At 41.0% G+C, this 24734-nt stretch overlaps 3 protein-coding genes across 4 annotated transcripts in view; 2 read left to right on the top strand and 1 right to left on the bottom strand.

Annotated features, from left to right (window-relative positions):
• Positions 1-323: 323 nt before the first annotated feature.
• Positions 324-21668, bottom strand: CCT2 (chaperonin containing TCP1 subunit 2). 2 transcript variants are annotated; one of them, XM_071663658.1, is made up of 11 exons: positions 21550-21668; positions 14441-14569; positions 10853-11024; positions 10626-10732; positions 9644-9844; positions 8839-9004; positions 8177-8316; positions 6855-6943; positions 4918-5092; positions 3862-4039; positions 324-851 (listed from the first exon to the last, which is right to left on the bottom strand). In XM_071663658.1, exons 2-11 carry the CDS (start codon positions 14441-14443, stop codon positions 475-477), a joined length of 1608 nt encoding a protein of 535 aa, XP_071519759.1. In that variant the 5' UTR covers positions 14444-14569; positions 21550-21668; the 3' UTR covers positions 324-474. The 2 variants fall into 2 exon arrangements, with proteins under 2 accessions (XP_071519759.1, XP_071519758.1); XM_071663657.1 differs by lacking the exons at positions 14441-14569; positions 21550-21668 and adding an exon at positions 14271-14404.
• LOC139749587 (rab-like protein 3) overlaps positions 16382-24734 on the top strand; it is a 54117-nt gene continuing 45764 nt past the window's right edge. Inside the window, exon 1 of the mRNA XM_071663662.1 lies at positions 16382-16400. The gene's annotated coding sequence lies outside the window, so the exon portion shown is untranslated. The remainder of the gene's footprint in view (positions 16401-24734) is intronic.
• On the top strand, positions 18081-20148 carry LOC139749586 (eukaryotic initiation factor 4A-I-like). The gene has a single exon (XM_071663660.1). The coding sequence runs from the start codon at positions 18176-18178 to the stop codon at positions 19484-19486; it is 1311 nt and encodes a 436-aa protein (XP_071519761.1). The 5' UTR covers positions 18081-18175; the 3' UTR covers positions 19487-20148.

Genomic DNA, 24734 nt, shown 5'->3' with positions numbered 1-24734 from the left:
AACCAGTCAACATACAGTCACCCCCTTTTTTAATAAATTCCACTGCAATACCATCCAAACCTGCTGCCTTGCTGGCTTTCATCTTCCGCAAAGCTTTTACTACCTCTTCTCTGTTTACCAAATCATTTTCCCTAACCCTCCCTATGTATGAAAAAAAAAAATATATATATATATAAACTACCATAAAGTGAATAGCATCATTTAGTTTGCTTTCATGAGTGGACACTTCTTGGCTGTTACTGCAGCTGAAGGAGTGCTGGTGAAATAAGTGAGTACTTTAAGTACCAATTTGCAGCTCCTCAAAAGGTCTTTTAAAACTCCAATTAACTTTCAGTTTTATTATATGATCATAGAAATAATGAACACTTGACACAGGACTGTTCAAGAGACTGTATGGTTACAAGTATAAAGCATGGCTTGATTGTGATTTCAACACTAAATGTGCAAGGCAGAGCAAATTCTTTCATCAACATTCTAACAAGCTCTATCATCTGATGTACGTTTCCTTGGTGCTGCCTTAATAATATCATCAACCCGGAGAATCATCTCAGCTGCTTCAGAAGCTGACAACAATACCTGCCTCTTGACTTGGTAACTTTCAGTAATACCAACATTGCTCATGCAATCAACTGTGGAGGCTTCCATATTCAGACCCATGGTTGACTTGCCCTCAGCATGAGCTGCCCGCAATTCTGATACTAACTGTGCAGAGTCATAACCAGCATTGTCTGCAATAATTGTTGGGATCATAAGGAGAGCTCGAGCAAATGACTCCATGGCAAGAGCTTCTTTTCCAGGAACATGGGCAGATGCTTCTATCACTGCACGGGCCATAAGTGTCTCACTGCAACCTGCAAAAAAAGAAAAAAGAAAAACCTATTTACCCATTTATGAAACACATGCCTGCAACTTAAAAGCATATTTCAATATCAAGTGCCTAATTTCTTAACCATTGCATGAAATCTACTTTATCACTCACTCTCAAGATCTGGGGTGGGTGGGCAAGGTGTAATGGAATATGTGAACAGAAAGAAAGCGTGAAGTCTCCCACATTTGTCTATCACCTTCCCCTGTCACAAAAACCTCTATTCTGTGCCTGCTTAACACCTACAAAATTTCATTATTAGCTCTTTAATCTTTAAGCCATTTTTTTTAGTTACTCACCTTCATGCCTTTAAGTCGCAACATTTCTAAATTCTCCTTGTAGAGGTTGCCTGTTCCGATCTTCATGAAACTAGGGACTATACTCAACATGGGGGAGCTACAGTGTCAGTAAACAATAAAACACAAATGAGGTAATATGCAAGACCCTGTGGGGACGGACTCTAGCTATACTTGTACGGGTTGCCATCCCCCTATGGTCATTTGGATTGGAAGGTTCAATTTATCAATATGCAGAGATACCTTGCATCAAAAGCAACTACATTCACCATTAGGAAAGAGTCCTCCAGTGTTAGTTACCCATGTATCGTGATGGATGAAAGTATGATCATGGCTGGGCACCAAAGATAAACATCTTTATGGCAAAAAAAAAAAGTTAATTTACCATATTTTCCACTTTAATTTTTCTTGATATTTCCTAAAATTAGGTAATAAGACTAAAATACTTCTTTGGATTTCCTAACAAACGATGGTCCTAGCAACCCCACTAAAATTTTCAGGCTCTGTCCTTTAAGGACTAAACCAATGTTTATCCACCATTTATAGCTATTTCTGAAAGATCATCTTCCAATTTCTCTTGTCAATCAATTTTAATACAATTTTAGAGGTAACATCTGAATCAAATCATACTTCACAAAAACTTGCCTTTCTTTATCTTGAATATCATATGAAGAAATTTAGGCATTCTTAACATGGAATTATTGTCATACCTATGCAAAATATCAACAATATCAAGGATATATACATGGACAGCCTGACTATAAAGTCCAACTTACTTTTTCAGGTAAGAGATTCCTATATCTTTGTTTACAAAGGGTACGTACTAATGTGAATGATTTATCATTCCCTCCAAGGACAGATGCCTACATGTACAAATGCCTTAAATACAACCAACTTCATAAACTGTATGGATAATACCTACACTCATTCAAATTATTAATACTTCAAGCGTGAAGCACTGAATTCTTGTAAAATGCTGTCACCACATCCATCAATCATTATTAAATCTTCTCCCATTCACATGGGATTTTTAAATGTCCTTAACTCATGTCATCATCTGTAAAGAAAACTTTATGTCCTTTTCACACAAGACCACACCCTACAAGGCAACTTTAATATGGCACGATACTATTGCTCTAAGTGAGGCTTAGTAGAATCTTTCGTGAGGTTCATGCAAGAGCTTTTGTATATGTCAATGGGTGTGTATGAATGCATGTACATTAAATGGGTCTTACAATACCAATAAACATACCGAATGGGCCCAATTGTATTATCTACCTCCAGGAACTGCATGCAGTTTTTACGGATCCGAAGAAAGCATTTGACACAAAGTCATGTAGAAAGCTTTATAGGATGTGTTTAGGATATATGGGGTAGGAAGACACTTGTTGGATGGTGTGAAAGCCTTCAGCAGAGGAGCAAATGTATGTACCAGAGTGGATGGAGAGCCTAGTGAAGTTTCTGCATACATGTGGGTGTAAAGCACGGCTGTTTGGTGTCACAGTGGCATTCTAACATATAAGAGGATGAAGTGCTAAGAAAGATGAAAGCAAAACTAGGGAAAAGGAATGGATAAAAAGAAAAGAAAGATGAAAGCAAAAGTAGGGAAAAGGGGTGCACAGATGGAGTATGGTGGTGAGGTATGGTGGCTAGTGACAAGCCTGTTTGAGATGATACTGTGCTGTTTGCGGTGAACACAGAGGAATTGAAGGAAGTTTTAAGTGTGTTTTATGATGTGTGTATGCATAAGTGAGTGAAGGTAAATGCAAGTCAAAGTAAAGTAACAGTGTCTGATAGGAAACAGGGTGAAAGCATAGATTCTGGAAAACCTACAGAGTAAGAGAAGAAAGTGTACTAAATTGTGTTATAAATATGGGAGTGGAAAGGCTGGAGGAGGTGACAGAATTTAAGAGTTTGGGAGCTATCTTGGATGAGTTTCGTGATATGGCAGGAGAGATAAGTTAGAGAGCAGTACAAGATAAAAGTGTCAAAGTGTCAGAATAATGAAGGGTAGAGGGGTAAGTATGGAGGGAAAGAAAGGATCGAGGAACAGCATAATCCTCCCAACCCGACAAATGCAGCTGAAATATGGCCATGGGATGAGTCACAGAGGCCAAGAATACTGGCAGTGGAAATGAGTTATTTGAGAGGCATATGTAGTATGACAAGATGGAATGATGAAAGAAATGAGGGGGTGTATGAAAGATTTGGTAAAGCAGGGAATGTAATGGGAATAAATTATGGAGTGGCAGAGTGGGTGACATAATATTTTGAGGTGGTGTAGGCATGTGGAAAGAATGCAAGATGGGAAGGTGGGAGTTTAAAAAAGAGTGCATGATCATATGATTACAGGAGTTGGTGCAAATGAGGAAATGGTGGAAGAGTACATATGATTAAAGTAGGTGCAAATGAGGAAATGGTGGTAGAGTACTGCAGTGAGGGAAATGGGAATGAATGTGTGGAATGATGTATGTGGGGAGGAATATAAGGATAGGGATAAGTGGAGACTCTTTTGCCATGGTTCATTCTCTTGAGGGGAGTTCTAGGTGGAAATGGGCATCAGAGATATAGAGAAATAAACAGAAAGTTTTCATACAAGCACCTCTTTTATTAATACGATCCATCAAGAGTGTGGCATCTTACTCACCTGAGCACCGTATTGATGTAATTCAGAAATGAACGCAATCACATCCTTCTTACCTCCTCCATAAACTGTTCGTGTTTCTTTAACTGTCTGTGTAAGCACACACAGAGCATCATGGAGTGAACGCTCTGCTTCTTCTAAAATCTGATTTGTGGCCCCACGTAGTACAATGGTGCATGCTTCACCCATAGCCACTCCACTAAGGCGTATCATACGATCTTCACCAACAATGCACTAAAAAAAAAAAAAGTTAATGCAAACTGAAATATAATCTAAAGGCTATATGAATTACACATATGATAAAGGTGTAATACCTTAAACATGAAATAATACATTGCAGAAGACAGGAAAAATTGGTGTAGCTGGGGAAACAAACTTCTGAACACCCAAGAGCATGAATGGTGTTCAGTCCTTTGTACTAGAGGCAATCAAATCTTGAAGAGGGAATCCAGGCAACTCAATATATCTCTTATCTTCATACTTGATCACTGTTTCCCACATCAGTATGGTAATGCCAGGAACAGGACACATCTGTTCACATTTGTTATCTAGTTGACAAGTGTAACGCACCAAAACCACAGCTCCCTATCCACAGCCAGGACCCTTACACCTTTCCATGGTTTACCCCAGACAATGCACATGCCTTGGTCCAGTCCACTGACAATAAGTCAACCCTTGTAAACCAAGTTGTTCAAATTCTATCCTGTGCAGGCCTTTCACTCTCCTACCTCCAATTTCATCTCCATGTTCTCCTGTTTCTTTGATATGACTTTCTACCTCACCTCTAGCAGTCATGGTTACCTTACATGTTACATATTACCGATTCACTCTATCCCATGCAAAATCTTACTCCCCAGCATGTTTAGGTCCCGAACCCTCAAATAATTTGCGCAACAAACATTTCAGTGTAGGTAGGAGTTTACTAAACACATCAAATATGAAACATAAGGAAACATTTAGCCACTTATCTCACACACAAAAAAGTTCTAAATGACAAAATATAAATTTCTCTAAAATAAAATAATTCACCCTTTAATGTGAATGTTTCATGTAAAAAAACTAATGCCAGCTATACTTCTGAGGGATTGTCACTGGATATCTTCAACACTAACCTCTTCGATTAAATCACACCGACCAAGTTTGACTAAATCAGGATTATCAAAAGTTGATACAATCTCTCCACCAGTTACAAGAGCAAGGCGCTCAATACCATCGAAGTCTGCATGCTCAATGGCCATGACACCAGCATCAGCAAACAACTGCTCAGGGTAGTTGTAGATCAATTGTCTGCAAAGGGAAATCAATAAATAGTGATGTCATTTAGTGAATGTAGGTTAGGCTTTCCATCTCCCAACTGCCTCTACTGGCAAATCATGCATTATCTTTGAGCAATCTAACAAAAACAGAAATCAAGTTTGCTCATTTTTTTCTACTTATCCTTTAAGTTTACATAAACTACTTTCATATCAAAGACTGGTCACAAATGAATTGGTGTCAGAGGCTCAATCCCCCCACCTCAACATCATCACTTCTGCCACCACTTGCCAGGGACCTTTCATCAGCACTTTACTGTGGCCACATACATTAGCTGAGCTCATCTTCTTGTACATAATCTTATCTTCTACATACATTTCTTACATTCTATCACATGACAGAAAATTTGAAGACATTTTTTTGTCCATATGCACAATTTCACGATGTCACCCCGTATTTATGGGTTAATTTCTGTCAACAACGATCCTTTTTCATAAAAATGAGATTCTGTACAGCTGAGTGTCAAACTGACATTAAAGAAATATACTCGGCTCTACTGGTGATATCTAGTTCTTGCCACAATTAAGTTTGCCATGATCAATTAAGAAAACTGAGAGACTGTGCTATGCTCTAAGCTCTGTAAAATCACATTAATGATTTTTTTCCTGACATCCCGATGTTGCTAGAGTAATATGATGCTTATGTTATTGGAAAAGATTATTCTAAAAAAAGTCCACTTCCTAACGTTTGTGATACCACAAGGTATCACAAATATAACAACAAATATCATCATTTATGAATAAAGTCATCTTGAGATGTGATCTTGGGTTATGCTATTCCCTAAATAATGTTTGCAATTCTTTGGCTGTTAACTACAGCACTTCAGCAACAATTTCAACAGGTTATATCATATGTAGAGAGAGCATTACTTTCATTTTTGCTCCTGAGAGCTTGCTGCTTGTGTGCCCCCACCACTTGCAAGACCATACAATACTCAGCAAGCTGCTACATCACATGATTACCATATGACCATTGGCAACTCAAAGGCGGGCTGTTTTTATGACTGTTTCTTTCCGTACACCTCAAAGCTCTGGAACTCTACCATTGAATGTCTTTTTCAATAACTTTTCCGTACACCTCAAAGCTCTGAAACTCTCCCATTGAATGTCTTTTTCAATAACTATGACCCAGCACTTTTTAAACTAGGTCTTTCACTTCCTCCAAAATATCTAAATACTTTCCCTGGTCTCTTTTATCCCCTTTTCATTTCTCTTCAGTACATTCTTATCTAATGTATACATTAATCATCATTAAAAAAAAAAAAGATGAGTAAATAAGCTGAGCTAGATGAAAGTTGAACAGTGTGAAGAGAAGCTGGTTGTAGTGTGAGCATTAACGGAAAAACATAAAAGGAATGTTTTAAATACCCGGGAGTGGACATGGCCATGGATAGAACCATGGGAGCTGGAGTAAGCCAAAGCTGGGTGAGGAGGTATAGACTTGTGTGAAACGATTAATGTCTGGAAAGATACGTCACTGTCTGTGAGGGCAATGATGGGTATGTTTGATGGTATAGTAGTACCAATGAAGTTGCAGGGATGTGAGGCATAGGCCCTAGATTGGGAAGTACAAAAGAGATTGGATGGGTTGGAAACAAAAGATCTGATGACAATATGAAGTGTAATGAGGATTGACTGAGTAATAAATGATTGGGAAGAGGAAGAAAAGTATATATCTACGAGATAGCCGATTAAGGTGTGCTGAAATTAAATTCTTATCTATGCTTGTAACTTACCGATTAATAAATACATTAATGTCATGTTTTAATATCTTCTGAACCTTGGACTTCATTTTCTCCTTTTCTGCAAGCTCAAGCTCAGCAACCTGTTGAGGAAAAAATCTCAATGAAAAATTCTTGGTGGCTACCTATCAAGAAGCTTGCAAGCCTGAATACAAAACATACCTGGTGTGTTTGAATCACCTGCTTTCATAACTAAATATAATTTCTTTTATACCTTCTCGTCTTTTCCTGCCTAGTGAGGTACAGTCAGGAGCAGATGATTGAGTCTTACAGAAAAAATCCTCTACTGACTCCTCTTGTTCCTACTTATTGAAAGTGATAATACTGGAGGGAAGGATTTCCAGCCTCTTCTCTTTCTCCTCATAGCTGCCTTCTACAACATGCAAGAGATACATGGGTAACATTCTTTCTCTCCTTTAACACAGAAAATATTCTAACTGAATCAAACTAACCCCTGTTCTTTAACAAAAAGAATCAAGACCCATTTAAGGACTTGCTTGCCCTCATGGTTAACTTACAACCTTTGAATCTGAGCATCTATCTAATAACATTAATAACATACCCAATTCCATTTAGAATAAGATATATTAGGCCTCTCAAATGATAAAAATCCCTATCGATGCCTAAAGTGTTCAAGTGAAAGATATACCTCTACCTTCTAATATCAAACCTGCACTCATTAGCAAACTCTTCCTTTTTCTCCATCTGCCTGACTGCACTGAGCAATACAAATTCACAAGGTACTGCATGGTAACTGAACATCCCATGTACAGTCCATTGGAATCTACTGAAGTTACCTCATGTTCATTAATGGAACATTACATACTACAAACCAAAACAACCTTGAACTAAGGTATACATAAATTAAAAACGTCAAAATTAAAATGCTGGACCCTCCTCCTCTAATGTAAGATTAAATTCCAGAGGAAACTGTTACAATAGATCAAACTGCATTCTGCGGAGAAAAGTTTAGTACAAACAAGATATGTTACAAGCTAAACAAACATTACAGGCCACAAATTAAGCATTTTAAAAACAAGGGGAAGTAACCAAGGAATTGGTGCAACATGAACACACTTTAAAAACTTGATTTTTTTGTGCTGCATTGAAAATGAAATTTATGTGCTTTAAAATGGTTCAAAAAACAAAGCTTGCAATCAAGACCTACAAGTAGCACTATGAGATCAATTCATAAAACTACAGAGCATAAAACCTAAGTATTGCAGATCAAACCCTGCAACCAAGGAAATAATAACCTTATAATGGATTCGAATAACAGAAAGAATTCATTAGGAATAAAAGAGAAAATTTCACACCTTGGCTGTCGATTCTACGGAGATCTTAGACCCAAAAACTTTGATTTTGTCTGTGTCCATTGGAGTGTTAGCAATCAAAATTTTGGCATTTTCAATATGCTTTGGCTGGTTGACACCAATCTTCTTCTCCAGAATAAAGCCTGTAAGGAAAATCCATTAGGCTCAACAACACTTCTGCTCTGTGTACTTACAATAACATCCTTTAAATTCAGTAACACCAAGAACCTAAAAAGGTCAGCAGAAATACAAATATATCATAATCACCTAATTCAAATAAATCTAAAAAAGGAAAGGTTGAAGTCTTTAGATTTGACCAACATGGAAGAGAGGAGTGAGGGGTGACCTAATCAAAACCTTTAAGTTTTTAAAACATCAATATTGTGGACAGTGAAGAGACAAAATGCGACTCATGGTATAACATTTTAAGTACACTTTGGAGTTAGAGTCAAGGTTCATTTCTGATCTCAATATATTCTGCAACTGTGATGCACTGTTCTTATGGTCTTGCAGTTTGTGACCAAAGCCCGATGCAAATCAACTGAGAAGGAAGACACTCAGGTTATCAAATGCAAACATAAATACATAACTTCTTTTCTTTTTACCAACCATAACAGAAAATCTTAAATCTCATCCATAGAGAAGTAGCACAAAAAAAGTATTACCTTCATCAAGGAAAGAATCCCCAAGGGTACCACCCTGCTTCTTGATAATCTGAATAGCATCAAGGTTGCCAGATCCTTTAAGCCTTAAGACAGCATCAACAGCCAAGTTGGAAAAAAAATCTTTATGCTGAGCAACAATCTTAGAGCTGAGAGTCGTTTTTGCTATCTGTGAAATGAAAGTAATTGTATAAGTAAAGCATCTCCAACATGTCTTTCAATTTTACATGATCATCATCTATCATTTATTGGGTTTTGTGTTAAAAAGTATAAAAATGAAATGTTATCATAAAGTGAAAACAAAATTGTTTGAGTTAAGTACACTAAACACATTGACGGTCAATCTCTGTAGTGATATAATATGTCGTTTCAGCAGATAAAAGCCAGACATAACCAAGAAGTGTGCAAACTTTAAATGTCTTTGCAATATCAAATAAGGTAAGTCTGTTTGATTATTTACTCATCTTGATTTTTCCCATCATTTGATAAGACAAAAATGTCTTTTTTAATTTTCTGATAAACTCCATGATTGGAGCACCCTTAAACTTTCATACTGATGCACACAATCACCAACATTCATACACCAATCCCTTTTGGTATGTACATGTTTATGTTGGCTTTAAACCAGAGCCATGTAAAGTATATTAGCCTGCTTTTCTACATAAACTTTACTTTTACATGTGTTTCATTCATCAAATAACAGGAAAAGAAAATCTGAAGACTACTTTTTTGTCAATACTACAATAAACTTTCTGAAAGTCATCCCCTGTGTTTAAAGGCTATTAATGTAAACAGGTGATGAACTAACCTTTAGCAGATCTTCCCTAAATTTGTCAGGGTTGGCAGAGTTGTCTTGGGCGGAGTTTGTAAGAGCTTCTCGAGCAATATCTGTGGCCTTGCGATACCCAGATATGATGGTCTGTGGGTGGAGTCGCATGGAGACCAACTTTTCAGCTTCACGTAGCAACTCTGAAGCCAAAACCACAACTGAGGTTGTCCCATCTCCAACCTAAAACAAAAAACAATAATCATTTGACACAAACACCTAATCTCCCGAAAATCATACAGCATTACTTAACTTTCTTTTCGCAAACAAGGAAAGTATATTTACTGTACTAACTTACTTATCCTGTAAGTGTGGCACAAAAGGGAGCAGAGTGCTATAAAAAAAAAATCCAAGTACCTTTCTCCTATTTCCTAACTTAATAAGGAATGAGTCAGGAAAAGAGAACAGCCTAACAGAAAAAAAAAAAAAAAATCACAACCTGCCTCCTTCTGTAAAGTATTAATAAAGGATGGAAAGATTTCCAGCCCCTCATTCCTTCCCCACCTCACTGCTTTCTATGACATGGATAGTATTTTTCCCCTCCTAACCACAGAGTACGAACATAAGATTTTGATCACTATAGTAAAGATCTTGATTATGATACAGAGGAAATAAGAGTGGAATACTCTAAAACAAGTAAATTGCAAGCATATGTATAAAGGTGGCTCAGGTCAATTGTACAGTGAATAACAAGCTACGTATATAACTTTTAATGTTATATATTTATCTATATATATCTGTTGGATGCATTCCTTGATGGAGAAAGCCTGGCTATTTTCATAACAATGATGGAGTTCTAGCCATAATAATCTGAACTACTGTATCAGTGCTAACCATAATAATCTGAACTACTGTATCAAAGTAAATATACAGAAAATCAAAATTCTGACCGTGATGGATACAAAGTATGTACTTAAGATGAAGATTCTAACTGTATGATTCACACAAAATATTCAATCCTTACCTCATCATCTTGTGTCTTGCTAATATCCACAAGGATCTTTGCAGCAGGGTTATCTACACCTATATTCCTCAGAATTGTAGCACCATCATTTGTTACCTCAATTTGTCCTGTTAAAAAGTATATGATTATTAAACTAAATTCTGAAAGGTTTTACGTTAGCATAATTCAACATAGCAGAATAAGTAAGAATTTTTATACTCAAAATCATTCGTCACTGATTTTCTGACCTTCATTTCTTCCCATGGATACAAGGATCTTATCCATGCCTCTTGGACCAAGGGTTGAACGAACCAAATCTCCAACAGCTATAGCTCCAATAAATGAAGAGAGGCGAGCTGTTTCTGATCGCTCCTCCTCAGCCTCCGCCTTCATAATTTGTACTGGATTGAGTGCTACAGCCTGGAATGGAATAAAATCCTCAATTTTGAATGATGGAGACAATGTAGGAGATTTAAGTAAATTTCCTAATCTATTTTTTAAACGTGTTTGCAGTTTTCTGTGTTAGTAAGGTAGCGTCAGGAACAGAGGAAGGAAAGGCCTCTTAGCTCACATCCATTTTCCACCTATCATGTGTATTGCACTGAAACCACAGCTCCCTATCTACAACCAGGCCCCACAGACATTTCTGAGGTTCTCCCAGATATTTAATATGCCCAGGCTCAGTTCACTGCCAGCATGTTGCCCCCTTTATACCATATCACTCCAATTCACACTCTCTTGCATGCTTTACATCATCCTCTATGTTCAGGCCTAAAGCACTCAAAACCTTATTCACCCCATCCTTCCATGTCCAATTCTTGTCCCCTCCACTTCTGACACATATATCCCATCTGTCAACTTCTTACTCATTCTTACTGTATGCTCAAACCATTTCAGCACACCCTCTTCAACTCTTATCCATACTAAACTCTTCTTACTACCACACATCTTTCTAACCCTGTCATCTCTTCCTCAACCCCTCTAACTCAACATATTGTCCTCGGACATTCAATTTCCAACACAATCACCTTCTTCAGAACATTCTCATCTATTGCACATGCCTTACACCCATACAACACCCCTGGAACTACTATACCCTTAAACATGCCCATCCTTGCCAACTCAGATTGTGATTTCCCTTTCTAAACAGTTCTCAATCCTACCAGGACCATCACCCCCCAAAAAAATGACTCATTTCAGCTCCCATAAGTTACATTTACTTCCACATCCACTTCCAGGTATCTAAAACACTTCACCTCCTGAAATATGAAAAATAAAAAATGACGCATCAATAATCCAGTCTTCAGTTGGTTTTAAAATCAACAAAAAGTTATTCAAGGGTTCCCTGCGTCTCATAAACCTCACTGCCGACAGTTACCTCATGCTGCAATCAATTTTTCCTAGTATTTCACTGAATAACTTTTTGGGTGTTGTGAGATGGATTCATTAGAGTGCAAAAAGAAGTGTTTCATGGAATCTACAATCTAAAACGTTTTATGTATGGTGAGGTACAATTTAAGAGGAAGAATGGCTTTTTAGTGCTTGTTAAGTCATTAATATAAATATGTTTTTTATTAATGTCGTTTTTATTAAGGGTGGGGAGATCTGTCAGATTAGATGGCTAAAATGTATGGCAAAGGTAAGCTTTTTGTTTCTACTCAGGGGATGGTGGCTGGTTATGGTGTGGTTTAAGGAGGATGACTTGCAAAGAAATGGATACTTAGCATACTGAAGAGATTACACTCAGAGTATTTTTTTGTTGCACAGGTGTTGAGCATTTCTCATTACTAAGCAACCAGTGATTGTTCTGTGAGCCTTGTTTGGTGAAGTTTGCATATGACATGGCAAATAACTGGCTATGCAGGAGAGACAAAGTTTAGGGTGAAACAGGTGAAATGTTCATGAAGGATTTTAAAGGATTCTTCTTGCCTTAAAAGGGCATTTAGTCTGTTTCTGGCTGCTGTGTTCATCTTATAGTCTGGATATCAAGTACAATGTGTACGAAATATATGATACCTTGTATGGTTAGAATACTGTTGGGTGGAAGAGGCTTGTCATTCAGGGGTAATGGAGGGTGCAAGTTGGATTCACATCTCTCCAGGGTTCTAAGAGAGATACTGTTAATTTCTGTGGAGGTGCAGACACAGTTATGAGTAAGCCAGCGTTCTGACTGTGTAGAGTACTGTTGCATGTTTGTTACTGTATGAGAAGTGTTAAGGTGCTGAGCAATAATTGTGAAGTCATCTCCACACGAGGAGACTTTCACAGTGTGGCCTGTGGGAGGAACTGGGAGGCTCAGGGTGTAGAAGAAAGAAATGCTCTTTCAGGAACTCTGCTGTCCAGTCAGAGAGGTTTGCAGGAGAGGCCTTTTAAATGACCAGCTTATTGGGAGAGTACGAAACCAGGTAACGATTTTTTGTAATTTTCTTGTGGAAACTAAAGAAATATACCAATACTGATATGATCTGCTACTGAGGAATATGTGGAGGGGCGGGCTGCTTGTGGCTAGGGTTTGTAATGGTATGAATACTCACTCAATGTCATGTGTATAAATTTATGGGAAGATGGTGTAATGCTTGTATTTTGGGGGTGACAGCTATATTTTGAATAAAATATCAAAAATTAGGATCAATCTTGGCAGCCAGGAAGATCCTGCGAGGTTTTCAAAAGCTCATGATTTCTGCACGAGTTTCACCTTTCATACTATCTAATCTCACACTTTCCCTAATCTTTAGAACCCTCTGTCACTTATTTTAGTAGGATAAAAATAACTTATATCATGCAGATCTTAACATATCTTAACACATCTTAACATAACAAAGTCTATAACATTCCGAAATTGGTAATGTGGTGGCATTGATTTTCACTTCTAATGATTAAACGTTCTCAATCACTGCATTAACAGCTGACGTGGGTAATACATGTACATAATCAATGATACCTAAACAAACTCCACAATCTTCTAACAGTCAAAAAATCAATCCAACCTGTAAAGAATGCCCTCCTATTATTGCATTACTTGATATCATTCGTTAAAACAGAATGCTCTAAATCATCATCTGCAACTGTATTGTAATCTAAACTAGCAGTAAGAAACAGATTCACGAATACTCATCCATGATAGCAATACAAAGCTACATTTTTAAATGATCATGTAATTACCGATGTTCTAGTAAATACAAAAAATAATAACGTTTCTGTCAATTTTCTTACTATCGCCATGGCCAGAACCTAGACATTTACTCCAGCCTGTATGAAGAATGGCGGCACATGGGCCACTTCTGGTCTAAGGACCTTAAAGGAAAGTAACCTCTTAGGGCTTGCTTTGTACCCCTAGCCTGTGGCGGATGGACCTCTATCAACTCACTACCTCACCTACATACCCTATGTACATACCAAATCACTGGAAAACATATATAAATGTATGTAACTGGATAAATGACTATTTATCTATCTTTAACCATTACATAATATCGTATCCTTCTTTCTGCCTCTATGACCACTGGAGTTTGCAGCCCGGCGCATGGCCACCACCAGGACCTGTGCTTTAAACTCGACTTTTCACAAAATTCCCCACTTATCCCGCCATATCTATTCACGCCACTGTAATGTTCGCACGGTAAATAACAAATCCTGAAAACCATAGCCATTTCCACTTCATCCTACCATTTTGACAGGGAGAAATGTCGCAGGTGCTGAGGTCTAGGTATACACTGACTCACGCTCGCCGCCAAACACACCCATATATCGACAAAAATATTATTTGATTTATCACCGATGAAATAAACATAAAATAAAACTACCAACTCTATAATATGATTTGTAATTCTACTTGCCATTGTGATGTGGATTAAGTGCTAAGAGTAGTCTCCAATTTTGATAAAATATAATAAACGTTCTGGAAACTTCACGAAGGATCGGAGACTCGAAGGAGCGAACACCAGCAGCGCACACAGACGGCAGACCTAGGAATAACAAGCAAACATAAATTAGCGTACATTATTGTCAGCGAAGATTAGAAATGGTACAAGGGCTTCGCTACAAGCATTTTTTTTAATGAAGTCAAAATATTTTATTTTTTTCATTCGCTGATTCAGTAAAAATTATTCAGAATCACACATCTAAATAATTCAAATAAAATCAGATGTCTGATAACAAGAATATCTTCTAAATCTAACGTCAGATGTTTATTATTATCAATCGATAGCCATATTTTCGTTAACAAAATGACCCAAGTGAAGATAATCTAATTGAGTGTGCTTTGACAGTGGTTCCTTATTTCAGTAGTTACTTTTTTCTTTACTGTGCGCCGTGCATGTTGCTGTATGGGAAATGTTACCTGAGATAAAGACGCATTTATCAACAGAGACCGACATATTTGTCATAAGTTACATACCCATCACTGATCATTGACTGGAGGCTTAAGCTGCCTATATGCTTGTAAAAGAAATGTAGGGTAAATCAAAGGTGAATGGTTAATCAGGTATGGTATCCTGTATAACTTTGTATGTATTTTGTATTTATATTGATAAAAAGTAGAGGAATACTAAGGATATCTTTAAATACTAAATACATTCCGTGCGCCAAGCCAACAAAAGCTTCGGCCAACAATTTTATTCACTCTTTCAGTAAATTATAATCTTTACTGTGAAGTGACACAGCGTTTTGCTTACTTAAAGCATGTTTAAATCTTCCTTTATAGGGCTAAAAATGCAATATCTTTTTTATCAATAACACCATTATCAAAGCTGAGCAAAGTTTTCGTTTGCCTAGATAACTATAAAAAACTTTCAATACGATTATCATCATAATGTGCATTATTTTTTTTATCATAAATCGTTTATATTTATACACTTAAAACAAAATTCTATATAATAACTACAGAAAATATGACATAAAGGCAAAAGAAAGCTTATATTTCTCTAAAAGAGTCAAGGGAGAACACCCGGTGTTTCTCTTGCCAGAAGTCATGCGAGAACAATATGGTGTCTGTCTTGCCACCACAATAGTCACGGGAGAACAGCTGGCATCTCTCCTACCACCTCAAGCCATGGAAGAGCATCTGTTATCTCTCTTAGGCCCACAGTAATCATGAGAAATCAGCTGCCGTCTCTCCTACCACCACAATTTTTGGGAGAGCAGCTGGTGTCTCTCTTGCCACCACAACAGTCATGGGAGAGGAGCTGGTGTCTCTCCTTCTGCAGGGAGGTGAGGCATTACCAAGGTCCTACAGTACTGCTGCAGGAAGAGTGAGGAATGAGGCGTTGCCAAGGTCTCGTGGTGCTCCTACGGAAGGGTAAGGTGTTGTCAAGGACCCGTGTTGCTGCTGTAGAAGGATAATGAGTTGCCAAGGTCCCGTGGTGCTGCTGCAGAAGGGATGAGGCGTTGCCAAGGACCCGTGTTGCTACTGTAGAAGGATGATGAGTTGCTAAGGTCCCGTGGTGCTGTTGTAGAGGAGGTGAGGCGTTGCCAAGGACCCATAGTGTTGCTGGAGAGATGGGTGGGGGCGTCGCCCAAGCTCCGTGGTGCTTCTGCAGGAGAAACGAGTCCGTAACACTTCGCAGCGGCTGCCACTAGCCGCTAGTTGGTCTTCGCAACCCCTTCGTGCCTATCTGACGAAGTTCGCAGAGATTATTCACCCTTGATGCCTTTACGGTGAAGCTACACATCACATATGCATACACACCCAAGCGACTCATAATTTCCTCACACCTCGACGCCTTGCGAGGGAGGGAGCGGAGGAGAACCGTCGGAGAAAACTTCGGAGATTGGCATCACACGTTCCTCCGGCAGCTGGTGGGTCTCAGTAGGTCCCACAGACGTTGCTTTAGTGAGTGGCGAACCCCAGACGACTGGTTGTGGTGCCCTCAAACAACAGCTCGTTGCTGCCACCCCTGATAGTTAGGTCAGGAAGTGATGCCTCCCTAACCTAACTTAGGTTAAGAGGCTTCACTATGAATCCCCAGTAAAGCCAAGGCTTCATCATCCATCTCTGGTAAGGCCGAGGCTTCACCATCAATCTCCAGTAAGGCCGAGGCTTCATCATCCATCTCTGGTAAGGCCGAGGCTTCACCATCAATCTCCAGTAAGTCCGAGGTTTCACCATCAATCTCCAGTAAGGCCGAGGCTTCACTAGAAATCTCCAGTAAGGCCGAGGCTTCACCATCAATCTCCAGTAAGGCCGAGGCTCCACCATGAATCTCCAGTAAGTCCGAGGCTTCACCATCAATCTCCAGTAAGTCCGAGGCTTCACCATCAATCTCCAGTAAGGCCGAGGCTCCACCATGAATCTCCAGTAAGTCCGAGGCTTCACCATCAATCTCCAGTAAGGCCGAGGCTTCACCATCAATCTCCAGTAAGTCCGAGGCTTCACCATCAATCTCCAGTAAGGCCGAGGCTTCATCATCCATCTCTGGTAAGGCCGAGGCTTCACCATCAATCTCCAGTAAGGCCGAGGCTTCACCATCAATCTCCAGTAAGTCCGAGGCTTCACCATCAATCTCCAGTAAGGCCGAGGCTTCATCATCCATCTCTGGTAAGGCCGAGGCTTCACCATCAATCTCCAGTAAGGCCGAGGCTTCACCATCCATCTCCAGTAAGGCCGAGGCTTCACCATCAATCTCCAGTAAGGCCGAGGCTCCACCATGAATCTCCAGTAAGGCCGAGGCTTCACCAATCTCCAGTAAGGCCGAGGCTTCACCATCAACCTCCAGTAAGTCCGAGGCTTCACCATCCATCTCTAGTAAGGTAAGTACAAGCGATTTCTAGTAGTGTTTATCTGCCAGGGAAGCGGCTACAAACGTCCAGTTTGCATGTTAGGGAAGGAACCACTCGCCATTTTTCACTCTCTTTTACCCGAACCTAATTTAATTTGCCTTTTCCTAGGCAATTGTTGCCGTTTATATAAGGTTAACGGAAAATGTTGGAGGTTTTTACCAGTTTAAGCATCGTTTCAGGAAGGGAAGTGTATACCGGTGTCGATGCGTTTCCCCAACCAGTATCACAAACTGTATAAAAGCTATTCGAACTCTTCTCTGAAATCTACTTTAAGTCCCTGCCTCATATATCTTTCTCCATTGTCTGTTGTATTTATACAAATGGCTCTACATTTGTAGCGGTATTTGGAAGTTAATAATACTGATAAAGAGATAATAGGCATATGCCCTTACGCTTTGGGGATATTTTATAATAGGAGTTTGAACGAAATACGGTAACTGAACTCGTATAGGTTATATCTAACCCTAAGCAACAGACGAACTTCAGGAAAAACACGTGTTTTATTGTTTTCTCCCCCTCATCTAATCTACCATTCAGGCTTATAATATCCTTCCTCTCCAACCCTTGTCACGATTTCCAAAGGTACCCATAACACACATCTTCGTTTTCTTTAATGCAGGAAAGTATAGTAATTAGACAACAACCGCTTGTCTGGCGGTTTCTAGAAATAGCGAGCTGGGCGTGATATAAATACAGGATGACCACCCTACCACAGTGTGTGGTAGTGACGCTTGCAACACAGCACAGCAAGTAAAACCAGGGCGAGGACACTCCACGTCAACACCACCGTCAAGATGCTTGACAAATACGAGTCCCCTGAAGAGGAGGAGGAAGAGCCGGGAGCCGAGGTGGGCGGGAACGTAGATCCCGCGCAGCAGCAGGAGGAGGAGGAGGAGGAGGAGCAGCGTCGTCGTCGTGAGGGTCCTCCTCTAGGAATGGACGAGGATGTTATCATTAAGACCGAGTGGTCTGAGGTGGCTGCCAGCTTCGACGAGATGAATCTCAGGGAGCCGCTGTTGAGGGGTATCTATGCTTACGGGTTCGAGAAGCCGTCTGCCATCCAGCAGCGAGCCATAATGCCTTGTATCAAGGGCCATGATGTCATCGCCCAAGCCCAGTCCGGCACGGGGAAAACAGCGACGTTTTCCATCTCCATTTTGGAGCGGATTGACACCAATTCCAACGAGACGCAGGCCCTGATCATCGCCCCAACCCGGGAGCTGGCCCAGCAGATTCAGAAGGTAGTGCTTTCCCTCGGGGACTACATGAACGTGAGCTGCCATGCCTGCATCGGCGGCACGAACCTGAGGGAGGACATGCGTCGCCTGGAGAAGGGCGTTCAGATCATAGTGGGAACGCCCGGTCGGGTTTTCGACATGATCAACCGACGGGTGCTGAACCCGAGCTTCATCAAGATCTTCGTGCTGGACGAAGCCGATGAAATGCTCTCGCGAGGCTTCAAGGACCAGATCTACGACGTGTTCCGCTACCTTCCCAGTGACGTGCAAGTGGTGCTCTTGTCGGCCACCATACCCCCCGACGTGATGGACGTCACGACCAAATTCATGCGGGACCCCGTCACCATCTTGGTCCAGAAGGAGGAACTGACCTTGGAGGGTATAAAGCAATTTTACGTCAACGTCGAGAAAGAAGAGTGGAAGCTGGACACCCTCTGTGACCTGTACGAGACCCTGACCATCACCCAGGCTGTCATCTTCTGCAACACCCGCAGAAAGGTGGACTGGCTCACGGACCAGATGCAGCGCCGGGACTTCACCGTCTCCGCCATGCACGGGGACATGGACCAGAAGGAGAGGGACGTCATCATGCGCGAGTTCCGCTCGGGCTCCTCTCGCGTCCTCATTACTACCGACCTGCTGGCGCGGGGTATAGACGTCCAGCAGGTCTCCCTGGTCATCAACTACGACCTCCCCACCAACAGGGAGAGCTACATCCACAGGATAGGCCGGGGCGGACGCTTCGGACGCAAGGGCGTGGCCATCAATTTCGCCACGGTCGACGATACTCGAGCGCTGATGGATATCGAGGAATATTACCGCACCTCCATTGAGGAGATGCCGATGAATGTGGCTGATCTAATCTAAATCAGGTGTCGTGCATAGTTAATGAACCAACTATGTGATACCAGGATGCGAAATTCTGATGGAAAGAATCTAAGACATAAAGGTGTCTAGTTAACAGCAAATATGTAATCTATCAGTGACTCAAAAAGATGGAATTTTTGAGAGAGGCTTCTGCCAGCCGAACGATGTAGCCCTCGGCGTAATGGAGAACGCCAGAACTTCCCCCCCCCCCCCCTCTCTTATCGTACATCCAGGAAACCCACCTCTACCTGGAAAGAGCAGGGGAAGGAAACACTGGAGAGAGAAACACACCGGGGTAGGCCACAACACTTGAATTACAGGAACGGAACAACGAACCACTACTACCACCTTCCACGGAGAAGGATGAACAGTGAGTGGGTGACAATGTGTCAGCGGCCGAGAGGAAGGCAGCGCCCACAAGACGTGTGCTCAGCAAATACATGATGGTAGCTATTACAATTCGACCTTTGTATACACCTTTGATCAAAGTGATATATATATATATATATATATATATATATATATATATATATATATATATATATATATATATACATGTCATGTGTACAGTATGTAAATTGTCCAAACATCAGAGCTACATTATTAATCGCTGTTACAGAATATTACCACTTTTATTTTTCTAATAAACGTAGAGAAGATTTTTTATTTTTTGTTCTTGTCCTTTTGATGATAATCTTTGGACTTGCAAATTTTACGAGCGTATTTCGAAAAATTACTAACAAATACTTTAATCTTATTTATGAATTAAGACAATTGGACATTAAATAGGGAAACAGAAGTATAAAAAGTGGATGGAAATGAGGTCATACTATAGACCCAGTTTCTGGTCCTCATTTTTTTTCCAACATGGTTTTACTCATTGCTATTTAGACGTCAAACTAAATATATACATATATATATATATATATATATATATATATATATATATATATATATATATATATATATATATATATATATATATATATTACATTCCAAAATAATTAGCTATCTTTTATTTTACAGAAATTAGTCTCATCTCTTTTTCATTTCCCTTCCACCTTCCGACCCAGCGGATCAACAATTTACGTATTAAGGATAAAGCATTGCCAGCTGTGTTGACCTAGGTTAAAGAATTGCTAAGCTATGAAATAATAGGCTAAAGCATTGCTACGTAATAATAGGCTAAAGCTCCTCTATCTTCACTTCAGCTTCAACTTTTTTCCACTTTTCCTGTTCTGTTCCGTAGCAACTCAGTCCTAATTACAGAGGTTACTTGCAACGAACGAATTATTTCCAGATATTATTTTCCTTACAGAAGACAGCAGTGTTCTTACCAGTTGATCCCCCACCCAACAGCCTTCTGTGTACACACATTCTCTCTGCCCTTCTTTGTACAATTAAAATTCAAGCCATAGAGCGTTCCATTCCCTTCTTACCAGTTGATCCCCCACCCAACAGCCTTCTGTGTACACACATTCTCTCTGCCCTTCTTTGTACAATTAAAATTCAAGCCATAGAGCGTTCCATTCCCTTCTTACCAGTTGATTCCCCCACCTAACAGCCTTCTGTGTACACACATTCTCTCTGCCCTTCTTTGTACAATTAAAATTCAAGCCATAGAGCGTTCCATTCCCTTCTTACCAGTTGATTCCCCCACCTAACAGCCTTCTGTGTACACACATTCTGCCCTTCTTTGTACAATTAAAATTCAAGCCACAGAGCGGCCCATACCCTGGCGAAGCCCCATGCTCCATCCAGGCCAGGCTGGCTAGTCCCGAGGTTTGCTGCTGACTATGGCGTACCGCGGTCGCTGGGTCGCTGTGGGCACGTCGTTGGTACGATACAGGCCCCCTAGCTAAGCTCTCCCTCACATTCATCAAGGGAGAAAACTACTCCCATCAACCTGAACGATCATCCGCTGCGATATATTCATGTGTATATATATATATTTTTTTTTCATGCAATTTGTCTCGTACCGACTCCTTACGCCTGCAGGGAACGAGTCTTCCTCCTCCTTCACCATGCTCGTTCTCTCAACAACACAATGCTGCTGCACTCACCAGGATTATTATGGACCGCTGTTCCCTGGTCCTCACGGGCTGGGGCTAATTGAGGACGTGTTCAACAAGAATGAACTACCTGCTGCTTCTAACGTCACCCCTAACTGGGAGTCCTTGAGACAATATTTACCCCGTCTTTGTCATGTAGTAGTCATACCAGAGTTTCAACCTGCACTAAGTTAAATACATATATATATAAAAAAATAGTTTCCTTGATGAATCAGTTTGACTCTCACATCTTTAATTTTCTACCTTCGACCGATTTTCTGTTTCATTAATTGTCACTCTCAACGTATTTTCTGTTTGATTATTGTGATTGTAATGTCTTAGAGTTCATTTGACTTTATAGGTTAGGTCTGCCATCTTCAGGTGCCATGTAATGTGCTGAAAAGGCAATTAATTCCCACTCTCACCTTACTACAACAATAATGCTGTAACTTACGGGAGAGCTTACACATTATTGTCCTTTTATTTACCCCAACACCACAGCATTTTGCTTAATAACGAGCTAAATAACCCTGGGAGATGCCAGTGATTGGTATAACCACCCGACGGGGGTGGGGGCAAGAGTTACGTAGTTTCGTATCATAATTTGGTTATTGATTGGGAGATTAAATTTGGGATAGCATAGAAATTGTATCAGTGATAAATCGAGGGCTGTATCGTCCATAACAAGATGGTTGAAGTGACATCTGTGTTGACCCGGGCTAATATATATTGATGTCCCTCACCCCCATCCTGTTACCATGTCCTGTATTCCATACCATATGACCCCCCAGAGGGTCATATGATTGACCTCTCCTGTCATAAGGGCAGCAAGTGTGGTCATGGCGGTAGCCCAGTGATGTGTGTGTGTGTGTGTGTGTGAAGCGGAGGCGAAGTGGTGGACGAGCTCCCCCTGTCACCCACCCACCAACCCAGCACCCCTTGCAGGCGTCCCTCCTTCCGAGACTGGCGGCGTTGGACACCTAAAGTCATGTGGGTCGTCCACCCTCGTCACCTGGTGGGGAAGAAGGGTATTATTCACCACCCCCGCCATCGACCCTGAACCTTGGAGGGGAGACGAACAACACCGTTACGGTATAGGGCATCGAAGCCCCCCTGACCCTAGGCAAGTGGGGTTGGGTTTGTCAGCCAGCGACCCATGAGGAAGATCATAAGGCCTGGAACCCTTTTTAATCTTTGACAGTATAAAGTCCCTGTATAAGTGAATCCTACGAGTACTATCTAAACCTAAAGGAAAACAAATGATAGTAATAAGTACTGAGGAAGTTGTTGATGTTGTACAACAGTACCACACGGTCGCTTCCTTAGCTGTAGGCGGCCTGTGTACTGAAGCAGGTTGTTTTGTTGTTTGACATTATACTCTCCCTGTAATTCAGAAAGTGCGGGTCCTATTCTCTAGGGAGGTTCGCCGGTGGTGAGGGGATGTAAACATTGGGCTTAGGGGGTCGGGCTCGTTCCATGGCTGTAAATTTAATAAAAAGATTTTAAACTAATGCGTTTCCTTCAATATTCCTTCCTTCCTTAGTTGCAGAAGACGTAAATATTCTCGATGTGGCCTATATATATATATATATATATATATATATATATATATATATATATATATATATATACTTTTTAGCAAATGAATGGGTTTTCCATGGAACTCAGTATGTTCCAATGATGCACAAACGTCTAACAACACTATTGGGTAGCAGGCGTCACACTGACTACTGTCAGTGTGACGTCCCTGTTGCTCGGATGATGATAGCGTGACGTCCCTGTTGCTCGGATGATGATAGTGTGACGTCCCTATTCCTGTATGATGTCAGTGTGACGTCCCTATTCCTGTATGATGTCAGTGTGACGTCCCTATTCCTTGGATGATGTCAGTGTGACGTCCCAATTCCCCTTGGATGACGTCAGTGTGACGTCCCCAGTTCCCCTGGATGATGTCAGTGTGACGTCCCAGTTCCCCTGGATGATAGAGACACCCCGCCCCCTCCACCCGCCTGACGTCATAGGACAGGGTAATTCCATATGGGGGTGTTCTTGTGTCCCCAGTGAACGCAAGGGGGTGGAGGCATAACAACAGCACAGGGCGAAGCCAGGCAGCTCGCCAAAAGACTGGGGGGGCGGCTCAACCCAGACATTGTTGGCACTGTGAAGACACCCAGCCTAAAATTAGGTCGTGGTCTCTCTCTCTCTCTCTCTCCTCTCTCTCTCTCTCTCTTTTCTCAAATGGCAAAATCCCTCCCCTCCCTCTTCCAAACACTCCACTCCCTTCCAACGCCCTCTTCCTTCCACCATACGGTGTGTGACTTCGCCAAGCTACACACTCTACCTCTTGCCTTCCTAGCCAAAAATGTCTGTCAGTGACGTATCTAAAATGGTAAAATGTCATATGAAAGTGTTTACAGATGACACCAAAATTTGGAAAAAAAAAAAGAAAAACTTCGAAGGTGTTATAATAACACTTACAATCCCGCAAGAGAAACGAATTCAAGCCGCTGGCTGAAAGAGATTAATTGAAATTCAATTTGGGGAAAATGTTTGGACACCACCACAAACATCGCCACCACCACAAACAGCGCCGTACACTTGACAGACGGATCCAGGCCTGATCATAAAGGGATCGGACTCTCCTCCTCTAGAGATGAACAAACGGGGCTGCTGATGCTCCTCCACTCCACCAGACAGAGCTGATAATAAAGGGATCAGACTCTCCTCCTCTAGAGATGAACAAACGGGGCTGCTGATGCTCCTCCACTCCACCAGACAGAGCTGATAATAAAGGGATCAGACTCTCCTCCTCTGGAGATGAACAAACGGGGCTGCTGATGCTCCTCCACTCCACCAGACAGAGCTGATAATAAAGGGATCAGACTCTCCTCCTCTAGAGATGAACAAACGGGGCTGCTGATGCTCCTCCACTCCACCAGACAGAGCTGATAATAAAGGGATCAGACTCTCCCCCTCTAGAGATGAACAAACGGGGCTGCTGATGCTCCTCCACTCCACCAGACAGAGCTGATAATAAAGGGATCAGACTCTCCTCCTCTAGAGATGAACAAACGGGGCTGCTGATGCTCCTCCACTCCACCAGACAGCGCTGATAATAACTGATATCCAAGAGCTCTACTATACAGTAGAACACCCCACGCCCGTCGCAATCCACGCACCGCCTTCAGTACAGGCAT

This window comes from Panulirus ornatus, chromosome 7, assembly GCF_036320965.1.
Source record: "Panulirus ornatus isolate Po-2019 chromosome 7, ASM3632096v1, whole genome shotgun sequence".
In the NCBI taxonomy this organism is placed as follows: Eukaryota; Metazoa; Arthropoda; class Malacostraca; order Decapoda; family Palinuridae; genus Panulirus; species Panulirus ornatus.
This window is presented reverse-complemented; position numbering and strand designations above follow the sequence as displayed.

Excerpts from the sequence above, each read along its gene's own strand:
- CCT2 (XM_071663658.1), bottom strand. Across the intron at positions 9,845-10,625 it reads GCAAGACACAAGATGATGAG|GTTGGAGATGGGACAACCTC; the intron begins GTAAGGATTGAA and ends TTTTTGTTTTAG. Across the intron at positions 852-3,861 it reads ACGAACAGTTTATGGAGGAG|GTTGCAGTGAGACACTTATG; the intron begins GTAAGAAGGATG and ends CTTTTTTTGCAG.
- LOC139749586 (XM_071663660.1), top strand. The coding sequence starts at position 18,176 with ATGCTTGACAAATACGAGTCCCCTGAAGAGGAGGAGGAAGAGCCGGGA.